The 12,478-nt window shown below is 37.5% G+C and overlaps 1 protein-coding gene across 13 annotated transcripts in view; it reads right to left on the bottom strand.

Annotated features, from left to right (window-relative positions):
- LOC126365822 (uncharacterized) overlaps positions 1–12,478 on the bottom strand; it is a 182,930-nt gene that overhangs the window by 42,922 nt on the left and 127,530 nt on the right. For all 13 annotated transcript variants that reach the window (XM_050008432.1, XM_050008439.1, XM_050008433.1 and 10 more), the window contains 3 exons: positions 11,542–11,740; positions 10,602–10,756; positions 6,754–7,039 (listed from right to left, as the gene is read on the bottom strand). In XM_050008432.1, coding sequence (XP_049864389.1) covers positions 6,754–7,039; positions 10,602–10,756; positions 11,542–11,740 — 640 coding nt within the window. The remainder of the gene's footprint in view (positions 1–6,753; positions 7,040–10,601; positions 10,757–11,541; positions 11,741–12,478) is intronic.

Here is a 12,478-nt window from a genome sequence, read left to right as displayed (position 1 = left end):
GTACAGAATTTTGAGAAATAATCATGCAGCTAAAGGTGTGTTTAACACACTAGGGAGCAGCTCATCTTGCTCTAGGCATGTGTCTATGTCTGTAGGCCGAAGTGGGTATTATGGGCAAGAAGCGTCCAGTGGTCAGGCATTGCACTAAAGGTATCTAAGGTCACTCCTGGTCAGCATACTTCAGCAAGCCATGCAGCTATGCTACAAGGACTTTGCAAATAAATGCTCCTAGAATTCTTAGTGATTGTGGTACTGACAAATTCTGGATACAGGCTGGATGCCAGATGGGATGTGAATGGTGCAAACTATTATCTGGCTGCTGATCTACTGAGTAAGCCTTGGCACATGAGTGTTTTTGTACAAACATTTTCACTGTCTTCCGAAATATCTTACATTATTCTATGCTTAGCTGATAAAACTTTCTTGGCCTTATAAAATCTCTTATACTATAGAAAACATAGATTATAAAACATACTTTGGTATCCTTCCTTCTTCCTCTCTATTCAGATATCTTTCTTTGATTCTATCCTCTCTCTTTTGGTGTGTGTGTGTGTGTGTGTGTGTGTGTGTGTGTGTAATCCATCTCGAAAAAGAATTTGTCTGAAAGCTAGCGAAATTTTTTGTCTTGTTTCGTCCCTGTCAATGATTCAATGCCTGTACTTTTCAGTGCGTCGTTACCTTCACTAAATAAAATAAATAAATAAACAGAAATATGTTTTGTCAAGGCTTTCCGCTGCCATTATAAAAGTATGATTTTGATTCATTCACAAAGTGAACATGTTAACTCAGAAAATGATAGCCTAATTTTCAGTAGATGAAGATTTTTGGTGGTGTTTTCCAAATTTTATTGATCTGTTGCAAATAGATGGGCAGACAGAAAATTGGGTCATATGTTCGCTATTCAATGAAATATGATGTTACAATGTACTCCCTGACTAAAATGAAATGCAGCATATCATAAGCAGATTTACTTAAATTGTTAAACTACTATCGTCTATTCCTTTTTAGCTTTCTATCTAAGTCAATCGTGTGTGGTATCATTATTTTTAATCACCACCAACACCACCACCATCATTATCATCTCCGGTGTCATTATCTCGGATGATAGTGACACCTAACCAATGAGAGGTGAGAAAAGGAGGCCTTGTATTTCTACAGTGTGTTAACTGTAAGTAAGCCGATGCCAGAGGATGGGGGTTACGAGAGCAAGCTTATAATCTTGGATGTCATAAATATTTGGTTGTTTCTTATATGCTGCAATTTCTAAGGTTGTGATTTGCGTGGGACCAGAGAACTCAACTGCTTTCCCCAGATACACAGTGCATTTCTCTTTCATATTGACATTAGAATGTGAGAATACTCCTTTGTCTCTTGCTTTCATCAAACATTCACTGTTGGCAGCACTATGAATTGTGCAGCCCACTTACCATTCTCCTCTCCTCATTTGTCCTAGTCCTTAGCCAAGCTGGTCTCAACATTCTCCTTTGGACATCTTCAAAATAAAACTGCATATGATCTCAACTTCCAAATATTCATCTTTAAATGTAACATGACCCCTATATTAATCTTTTAAAGAACATAAAAAAGTTGAATGCAGCAGCAATTGTTTAATATGTGAATGTAATATGACCCTGTAGTTTTGAATGAAAAATTTGGGGAAAAAATCTTGTTTTACAATCAGTTAAAACCTATCAGAATAACTAAACCCAAACTTCATTGTATTTTTCTGATTAAAGTACTCATTACAATCCAGTCGTAAGCAAGAAATAAAATGTAGTTTTATGATACCAAAGTTGTATAATCATAAATATACTACCACCTATTTCATAACAATTGACTCCTTCATTTTGAGCTTCTTATCTGGCTGCATGATGAAAATTTATGTCCTTTATCTCGTTGGAATTGCAGCAATGTTTACGTTTATTTGGTGTACTAATATCACTTTTTAGTTGAAAAGGGGTGACATCTACAGTAATATTTACAAGAAAGCTCTTTTGTGCATGTTTTGGCGAATGTCAACCTTGGAGAGTCACAGAAGCCAGATCACTATTATGTTAACAGTATAAAGAGAAACCATCGTCTCCTTGAAGGCAGTTTTTGTTGCTTTCTGAATAGTGATTCTGTCTTAATACGAGGGGCATTTGAAAGGTTTGTGCAAAGCCCGAGAGATGACACTACTGGCGCATGTCGAGGTCATGTTTAGTTAGTAGCATCTTTGGAAAGAACGGACACCGAGTTTCAGCCATATTGGTCTATTTCTTTGTGTTTGGCATTCGTGTGAATCAAGGAAGTTGAGTGATTGTCAAAAAATGGACAGAAAGAATTTTGTGTGGTGGTTAAACATTACTTTACGAAAGGCAAAATGTCTCGGGAGACTTAAGAGAAGCTTGATAAACATTATGGTGACTCTGCACCTTCAATTAGAACAGTTTATACGTGGTTTCAAAATTTTCAGAGTGGCCATATGGGCACAGGTGATGGTGAACATTCTGGGCACCCTGTGGAGGTTATGACTTCAGAAATCATTGATAACATAATATGGTGATGGATGACAGAAGAGTTAAGGTGCGTGAGATTGATAGTGCCGTGGGCATCTCGAATGAACGGGTACAAAATATTTTGCATAAACATTTGGACATGAGAAAGCTATCCACAAGATGGATTCTGAGATTGCTCATGCTTGACCAAAAACAGAATTGTGTGAAGTGTTGCAAGGATGGTTTGCAGCTGTTCAGGAAGAATCCACAGGACTTTAAGTGTCACTTCGTCACTGTGGATGAAACATGGATACATTACTATACTCCTGAGACCAAACAACAATCTAAACAATGGGTTACCAAGTGAGAATCTGCACCAAAAAAGCCGAAGACCATTCCTTTGGCCGGAAAGGTTATGGTGACTGTCCTTTCAGATTCACAAGGAATAATTCTCATTGACTATATGGAAAAGGGTAAAACTATTACAGGTGCATATTATTCATCATTACTGGACCATTTGAAAACCGCGCTGCAAGAAAAACACCAGTGATTGGACTGCAAAAAAGTCCTTTTCCATCACAACAATGCACCAGCACACACTTCAGCAGTTGTGGTCGCAAAATTAATGGAAATAGGATTCCAACTCATTTCACATCCATCCTATTCTCCAGACTTGGCTCCCTCGGACCACTGTTTGTTCCCCAAATTGAAGATACGGCGGATGGGACAAAGATTTTATTCAAACGAGAAGGTGATTGCAGCAACTAATAGCTGTTTTGCAGACTTGGACAATTTCTATTATTCGGAAGGGATCAACAAATTAGAACAATGTTGGATGAAGTGTATAAGTTTAAAAGGAGACTATGTCGAAAAATAAAAAGGTTTACCCCAAACACGTAAGTAGTTTTTATTTTTGCATGAACCTTTCAAGCGCCCCTTGTAAAGGTGGATGGATTTCCATAGTTTCCCCTATGGCAACACATTTGAGCAAGATGAGAAGTATAAATGGAAGCTCTGTCATTACCTTTCACAGCTATTATGTTTTTATGGGCATGTTTAATTCATTAGTTCTTTTCATTGTGGGCTCGCAGATGCTATGTTACTGGACCTCTAAACAGTTTTTCCATTTCACTGTTCATTGTTGCAGTATCCTCATTGGGGCTTCCTGACAGATATGAAACAATCATGTTCTCATTTGTTGTTGTGTACTTATATGAGACGGCCTTCATGATATAATTACTTGCCTTGTACTTGTGTGAAATTGTGCATCAATTATCAAATTGTGAAAAGTCAATGGTATTTTGTGCCTGTGCTTACTTTGAGGATGAAAAAGAACAGATCAAGGAATTCTCTATCTCAGTCAGTACACAAAACAAAAGAATGTCTCAATATTAAGGAAATTACAAGGAAGCGAATTTCGAGAGTATAGAGAGAATATGTACTGCTACGATTCTCAACTACAACATGATTTTTGAGCAGTGTTAAAATCAGTAGGATAATACTTGTGATTTTTGTAGTATTCGATCTCTCAATCGCTTTTCTAGAGAAGCAGTGAGCGGTGGATGGACTAAGTTTTCTTACTTGCCTACGTTATTTGATATTTTGATTCTACGTATCTTGCAATGTATAATGTAAAAGCCTGAGGAAGTCTCAGAATCTTTCAATCTTCGTTCAATGTCTATGTTTATTATTGGAAATAATAGCAATTAAAAACAAAACAAAAAATGGTTATGCCTTGTATTTAAAGAGAGAGAGAGAGAGAGAGTGAGTGAGTGAGTGAGAGAGAGAGAGAGAGAGAGAGAGAGAGAGAGAGAGAGAGAGTGTTCTGGTGGGCGAATGAAGTTTGCATTCAACAAGTTTAAACACAGAGTCATAAGAAAGAGAATTCATAACTTATATGTGGAAAAGCAGTTTCCAGAAGCAGCAGCAGCAGCCATATTGGAAAAGTTCAAGACTGAAGTGGAAGACTTTACTGATATGAGTGAAGATTCTGTGAAGTTTGGAAGGTAGGAGATGAGGAAATGGCAGAAGTACAGCTGTGAAGATGGTTAGTGAGTCACGTTTGAGTAGTCCAGTTGGCAGAGCACTTGCCTGTGAAAGTTAAAGGACCCGAGTTCAAGACTTGGCCTGACACACAGTTTTAATCTGCCAGGGAATTTCAGCATGGAAATTAAGGTAACAGTAATAAATTAAAAACTTAACAATCCCACAGCTCATTATACAAATAGAAAGTAGTTGATATGCTGCCTGTGACTATGTAATATGCCTTTATCTGCTTGCCGCCCTTGGAAATGGACAACTTAACATGAAAAATTGAGATATCAAACTTCAGCCTTCACCCTTTAGCACTGGCTATTTGTGATTTACAGGTACTACTAAGATCCTTGACTAAAACATGATTTTTGAGCAGTTTCAAACATTAAAAAAAGAGGGAGAATATTGGTGTTTTTTGTATATTCAATTTCTCAATCACTTTTCAAGAAAAGCAGTGAGTGGTGGATGGATTAAGTTTTCTCTTATTTGCCTATTTTATTTGATATTTTGATTACACATATCTTGAAATGTATAATGCAAAAGTCTCAGAATTCTTCAATCTTCGTCTATATTTATTACTGGAAATAACAGCAATAAAAAACTAAAAACTGTTTATTTTAGGTACCAGTTATTTTGAACAATTTTAACAGTTAGGTTCAAGTGGATACAGAAAAAAAATGGAGGGAGGGGGGACTGAAAACTGGTTGTTTCAGAGATAACTGGCATCCCTAACAGGGAGCATGACATACGATGTAATTAACAAAAGTTCAAGCTTTGTGCCCATGCTCTCTTTGCTGTTATAGCTACAATGGTAAGTGCAATCACAGCATCTCACATTTGACGCTATAGTGATGAAATGTCTGCTCTGAAAATAGCAAACATCTGCCTGCAAATAGAAAAAGCTTGTAGCTATAAAATGTGCAAAGGAAATTATTCTCCTAATCATGGTTTGCTTCTATGACCCCTTAAGGTTGACACTCAGGGGAAAATGTTCGAAAAAGCATGCTTCCTCTTAAATATTACCGCATATGCTGTCCTCATTCCAGTTAAACTCTAATATTCACAAATCAAGTAAAGGCAGACACTTAAAGACTATTCTGGCAAAGTACAACACGTCAATGTTCACTGTGTGATGTAATCACAATATGAGCTCAAAGTCAAGGGTCAATCATTATGAAATGGGTAACAGTCACTGGAATCGTATGGGTCATTCCGTGTAAAAACACAGATATTTTGGTGGGTACTAAGGTGAATATTTTAGAATTTAGTCATATTTGGTACATGGATACCTACATGTCTTCATACTAAAACTGCCCCTAGCATTGTCCTAACTCTGATCATTTTTGACAAATTCTGAAGACTCTAGGGCATGTACCTGGTCATTATTCAGGTGGCAATTTCCGTTTTTTCAGATACCTACTACTCACTAATGAGTTTACCTACATGCCTCAATTTTTTTGTGTTGGCCACTAAGTTGACATAACATGCAAAAAGTTACATTTTTCATGAAAAATGTTGAAAAACAAACTTTTTCCATGCTGTGCTTTAAAATTGTGATTATGTGTAACTATCGATGTATGTAGACACTTGGGTCATCTTTGGTTTGACTTGTAAATTGCCATAAGCTGTGGAGTTGGCAGTATGTTGAGTGCTCCCTCTTGTAATGTTGAAAGTTGATTATTAATAAAAGATGAAGGAAAGCAGTGTCTGGTGGAATTTCACTGCTAACAACATAATTTATATTACAGTTTGACAACAGATAAAACTGTATGTATGCAATGTATCTAAGTATTTCGTGATATGTATTGACACATTCTGTTACATTACTTTATGTGTTGCACTTTTATTTCCAGTGACGAGTTAAGGATTTTATATTATTTGAACCCATTGATTTCATAGCACCTTGTATGCGCTTGTAAAGATTTTGTGTGTGTACATAACATTACATTATGCAAGTTTTTCTTAAATATGTGGCAGTTAGTGATATACAGAAAGTTCAATTTGTAATGCATTTCATGTGTTCTTCCATTGTTAAGCAGGCTATCTGATGATGATCTGTAGACCAAAACAGGTTGTATAAAAAAGAAAAACTTTTTCAGCAACTGTTGGTGGCTAATCATGACTTTTTAAAAATAAAATAGCTTTTCATCAGCAAGACAAAACACACCATTCATTAATTTTCAACTGAATACATCCTTACCGTCTAAATATGTTACTACCTTACTGCATTAGTACTACTCACCCATCACTGGACCAAGAGAACGTAGAACAGAACCACTATTGTTCGTGAGAACTTTCAGATTCCATGGGTGCTTTGCAAATGGGCTATTCTTTGATACAGGAAACCCATAGCCCCAGCCACTGGAATCAATAGAACCAGAATGGACACAGACATGTGCCTGCCGGGACACCACATGTTTCCAGAATTCCTGCTCCACTTCAGATGCAAGGGGTTCTGGCTGCTTAAACCACATGGCCATAGTATTCCTTGCAATCCGGTAAAATGCACTGAGAGCCATGCTTCGACCCTGTAAATGGAATATAATAATTTCATCAGAAGACGATAAAATGAATACTACAAAAAAAAAAAAAAAAAAAAAAAAAAAAAAAAAAAAAAAAAAAAAAAGATACTGCATTATTGTAATTTCACACTTTAGAAAATTTCACTTACAACTATGAAGATGTGTGTTTGAGTGGGCAAGAACGACTGATTCATTCATTCACAAATTGTGTTCTGTAAATCCAAACCATCCAGCATACAAAATGAGTAAGTTATATACAAACACATAGAAATCACAATTGCAGACTACTTTGCAATTACCAAAAACATGTTAAGAAGGCAGACAACAGAGTACAAAATTATGTATGACAATGGAGAAAAACTGGACAGGAGATATCTTAGAATATGAAATATACATTTTGGTGGCCCTTTGGGGCTCCATTTCAGATTCTAGTCATATGGCATATAAATGCATTCCCTAGGAGCTCTAGACAGTAAGCACCTGATCATTACATACACCATGACACATCTTGTGTCTACTGCGCAGGCATCTAACCCAATCATACTGAAGAGATTACAAAATTTATTGAATATGAAACAGCTCCCTTAAAGTGGTAACTTAAAAGTTTAACATACAAAAAACAAATATTATTCACTTTAAATATAGTCGGCCAAATAGACAAAAGATGGTAAATGATCAGATTTTGTAAAAAAAAAAAAAAAAAAAACTGTTCAGCAAGTAAATTTTTGAGTATCTACTTAGGTAACTGATTTCCATGGAAGCATCAGGTTGACTATGTCTCCTTAATGGAAAAAAATTCCTTTCTACAAGTATTAAGGAGATTAGTATCATAACTTAACTCATAAATTCTATTTCAAACTAATATCAAAAGGGCTTTCATTAAAAAACAAAAATCCAGAATGGAATGTAACAATATCATGAAAAGGAAAGTTGCTACTCACTATACAGTAGAGATGCAGACTCGCAGGTAGGCACAACAAAAAGACAGTCACAAACAAAGCTTTAGGCCAGTAAGGCCTTCATCAACAATAGATCACACACACACACACACACACACACACACACACACACACACACACACACGACTACAGTCTCAGGCAATTGAAGGTATACTGCGAGCAGCATGATGGGAATGGCGACTGGGTGGGGTAAGGAGGAGGCTGGGGCAGGGAAGGGGACAGGTAGTTGGTTGGGGTGGCAGACAGTGACATGTTGCTGGGGAGTGTGCACAGATGAGGTGGAGAGAGGGTAGGGCAGGGCGGCTATGTGCAGTTGGGAGTTTAGATGCAGGGCATGTGAGAAATGGGGAGGGGGGGGGGGGGGGGGTAGCGGAAAAGGAGAGAAGTAAAAAGACTTGGTGCGATGGTGAAATGAGGACTGTGTAGTACTGGAATGAGAACAGGGAAGGGGGCTGGATGGGAAAGGACAATGACTAATGAAGGTTGAGGCCAGGATGGTTACAGAAACGTATGATATACTGCAGGGAAAGTTACTACCTGTACAATCCAGAAAAGCTGGTGTTAGCGGAAAGGATCCATATGGCACAGGCTGTGAAGCAGCCATTGGAATGAAGGACGTCATTTTTGGCAACATGCTCAGCAACAGGGTGGTCCACTTGTTCCTTGGCCACAGTTTGTCGGTGGCCATTCATGCAGACAGACAGCTCGTTGGTTATCATGCCCACATAGAATGCAGCACAGTGGTTGTAGCTTAGCTTGTAGATCACATGACTGGTTTCACATGTAGTCCTGCCTTTGAAAGGTTAGGTGATGTTTGTGACCGAACTGGAATAGGTGGTGGTGGTGGTGGTGGTGGTGGTGGTGGTGGTGGTGGTGGTGGTGGCGGTGGGAGGATGTATAGGACAAGTCTTGTATCTAGGTCTATTACAGGGGTATGAGCATTAAGGGGTTGTGTAGGGATGGATGAGTATATTGTTTAGGTTCGGTGGACAGCAGAATACCACTGTTGGAGGGGTGGGCAGGATAGTGGTCAGGACATTTCTCATTTCAGGGCATGATGAGAGGTAGTCGAAACCCTGGCAGAGAATGTAATTCAGTTGCTCCAGTCCTGGGTGGTTCTGAATTACGAGGGGAATGATCCTCTGTGGCCGAATGGTGGGACTTTCCCAAAGTCCCACCATCTGGCCACAGATGAGCATTCCCCACATAATTCGGTACCACCCAGGACTGGAGTACCTATCAATTGAAGATACTGTAAAAACACTTATCTGTGGATACAAATAATGGTGTAATTTGTACTTTATTGAGACTGCCCATGGATGTAAATTTGCATATTATGAGGGAGAGAGAGAGAGAGAGAGAGAGAGAGAGAGAGAGAGAGAGAGAGAGAGAGAGAGAGAGAGAGAGAGAGAGATTGCTGATCTACTAACATTGATAGTTGTGGAAATTACCTCTTCATTACATATACAGTTAACTAGTTCGAAAACTGCCAATGTTTTTCCTCTTATATTACTCATCTGCTGCTTTTATGTACTGCTCCACTTTAAGCATTTCTGTAAATTCACTGGTTTCAGAGAACTCTATAAGCTATTTATACACTGAAAACACTGGAATGGCATTATGTAATGTTCACTGAATGGATGGGAATTTCACACGTGGAGGTTCATTTGAGCCCTTTATCACTATACTTTTGTCATCATCAACCATCACCAATTTTGAAGGATTTTTCAACATCTACATCTACATACATACTCCGCAATCTACCATATGGTGCGTGGTGGAGGGTACCTCATACCACAATTAGCATCTTCTCTCCCTGTTCCACTCCCAAACAGAACGAGAGAAAAATGACTGCCTATATGCCTCTTGCAATTCTTTTAAACAGGTGAAGTACAGGAGCGGGCAAATGATTGTATGTGGACATTTACGCCTCACTGCTTTCAGTGAGAGAGCATCAGGAATTCGGGTGAAGGGACTACACTGATTCATGTCTAAAAAATTCAACAGAAGACACTTTAACAAAACATTTAATATAGTGACTTGTGGTCAGTTATTATGAACTCTAACCCATATGAATATCTGTTGTCTGGTTGTTTCCCTATTAATAGCAGCCTTATCTAGGTAAAAAGGATTCACAGCTCTATGAAGAAAACTGATCACCTCATTCCTCATGAACATTCTACACTGGCTACTATTCATACTGATACTGAATTCATGGTGACTGCTGAAGAGTATATGCAAACAGGGCAAAGTGAACACTTCTCCTTCTGTTGTAGTCACCTGGTCTAACAGCATGCACACAAAGAACCTGAGTATTCTATATCTGTGGACTAATACCTTTTACAGGTTCTTCTAATGAATGAGCATGTGCATTAATGCCCACTGTGGGTATATTTTATTTACGTTTTTCTCAAATGTTAACTCTGTACAACAGCACTGCAGTGCATCAAACTTTGTTTTGTCTCTATTGGAGAAAGGTATTTAGTTTGAATGGGGAAGCAAAGAAAAAAATTGTAGAGAAATCTGTTGGTGCCCAGGGTGGGGGGGAAAAACACACACACACACACACACACACACACACACACACACACACACACACACACACCTACCTTTACAATACATTCTTCATTTTCATCACTTGTATCTCCATCTGACGAATCATCTTCATGCGTGCCTGTACTTGACGTATTATCCGGTACGGGTAAACGACTTTCCCGGAGTGCCCAATCTTTCTCCACTTCCTCAAACAATTTCTCTCGTTCACCTATATAGCAAAAACAACTTTTATTACATAAAACTTGCTGTTCTTACTTAGGTATCATAATTTCAGTTATGGAGACAATTTACACTAATAAAACAGCAGATAAACTATGGAATGAATAATGGCGATGAGCCATTGTGAAGAGAAGGGGTTAAGAAGAGCTGTAGTTTTAAAATAATGTATTTCTGCTGAGCACGTTGCATCCACAAAGAAAGACTAAAAATACAATACATGTTTCAAATAGAAATGTTTTCAAGTCAGATGCAAATAGAATATGTACAACTTCACTGGTACTGACATACCTGGGGAAAAAAAAAGGCTGCAAAACTATATTTTTCTCTACTTCTAAGGGTTTCTTTTGCCAACTACTTGGCACTCTGCCTCCTGAAAGTAAGTATTAGCCAACAATTCTGTTTCACTGAGGTTTTATACTTTTATATCACGGTGGTGCATGGAACTAAAGTAAGTCAACTGAAAGAAATTTGCCTTGGACAATTCTACATAAATAATATCAGATACACGAAGGAAATTTAGGACGAATACAAAAATTTGGAAAAAAACTACAAAGCCAAGCAATAATTAATTAAAAATGTTAAAAACATATGGGGAGGAAGCCAGCTGAGCAAACAAACGAAATGGCGAAGTGGGATTTTAAGGTCACAGAGTCTGAGTATTTGACAGAACACAACCTCTAGAATAGTGGCAAACATTCAATTTGCATAAACATGAAATTTGGCATTCTATGCGGAGTGACCTAATGCAATGGAATTTGAATGTGTTAGGAATACCTGGAGACAATGTGTCATATGGAAGTAGATATTTGCAATATATATCATCCAACTTTGTAACCCTGTCTTGTGCTGCTTTCGGTATTTTCATTCCATCAGCAACTCGCTGCCATTTCTTCTTTTCAATCACTTCCTTCAGTCCACCAAAACTTTGTACTGTCTGATACAACCTTGGCAGGTCTACTTCCATACCTCCAACCTACAATAATAATAATAATAATAATAATAATAATAATAATAATATTTTAAAAGACTTTTGAAGTAACTCATAATAGCAGTTCCCAGTCAAAACTTAGAAAGGTCAGGTCAGCAAAATGTTTAAATTGCATTTTTATTTTTAGTAGCATCGTTGTCAGTTAGCTTCTACTTTAATCAGAACACGGTTGCAATCGTGCTGACAATGTGATGAAGACACAATGTTATTATGAATGTTACAGCAGTTTAATGCATATGGTTGTAATGAAAGACATGGAATGCAACAAAGAAACTACATCACCATGGCACAAAACACTGAAAATTAAAACAAAACATGTATGGTTTAAACAGAGAATTTTCAATTGTCAGATCAGATGTATTGTAAAGTAGCGAACTGAGACAAATATGCAGTTAAGCTTTTGGTTAACTATAAGTTTATGATATTAATATCAAAGTCAATACATAGTTTAAATCTCTTTTTCCTCAACAGATTTTTTATCTGCTGATTACATACAAGAAATTTGAAAAATGAGTTCCCATATACATTTGGATTCCAAGATTCATTATCTATGCATGCGGTTATAAGTTGAGCACATAGAAAACACATTTTCAAAAACAAATTATTTAATATTCAGAAACTCAGTTTCTTACAAATTAAAACACGAGCTCTCTCATAAACTACTGTATGCCGTAAATCCAGTGGTTAGAACTGCTTGAAAAAGTTCAACATGGGCTCATCTGT

Source organism: Schistocerca gregaria, chromosome 4 (assembly GCF_023897955.1).
Source record: "Schistocerca gregaria isolate iqSchGreg1 chromosome 4, iqSchGreg1.2, whole genome shotgun sequence".
Classification (NCBI taxonomy): Eukaryota; Metazoa; Arthropoda; class Insecta; order Orthoptera; family Acrididae; genus Schistocerca; species Schistocerca gregaria.
The sequence above is the reverse complement of the archived record's forward strand: the minus strand, read 5'-3'. Positions and strand labels throughout refer to the sequence as shown.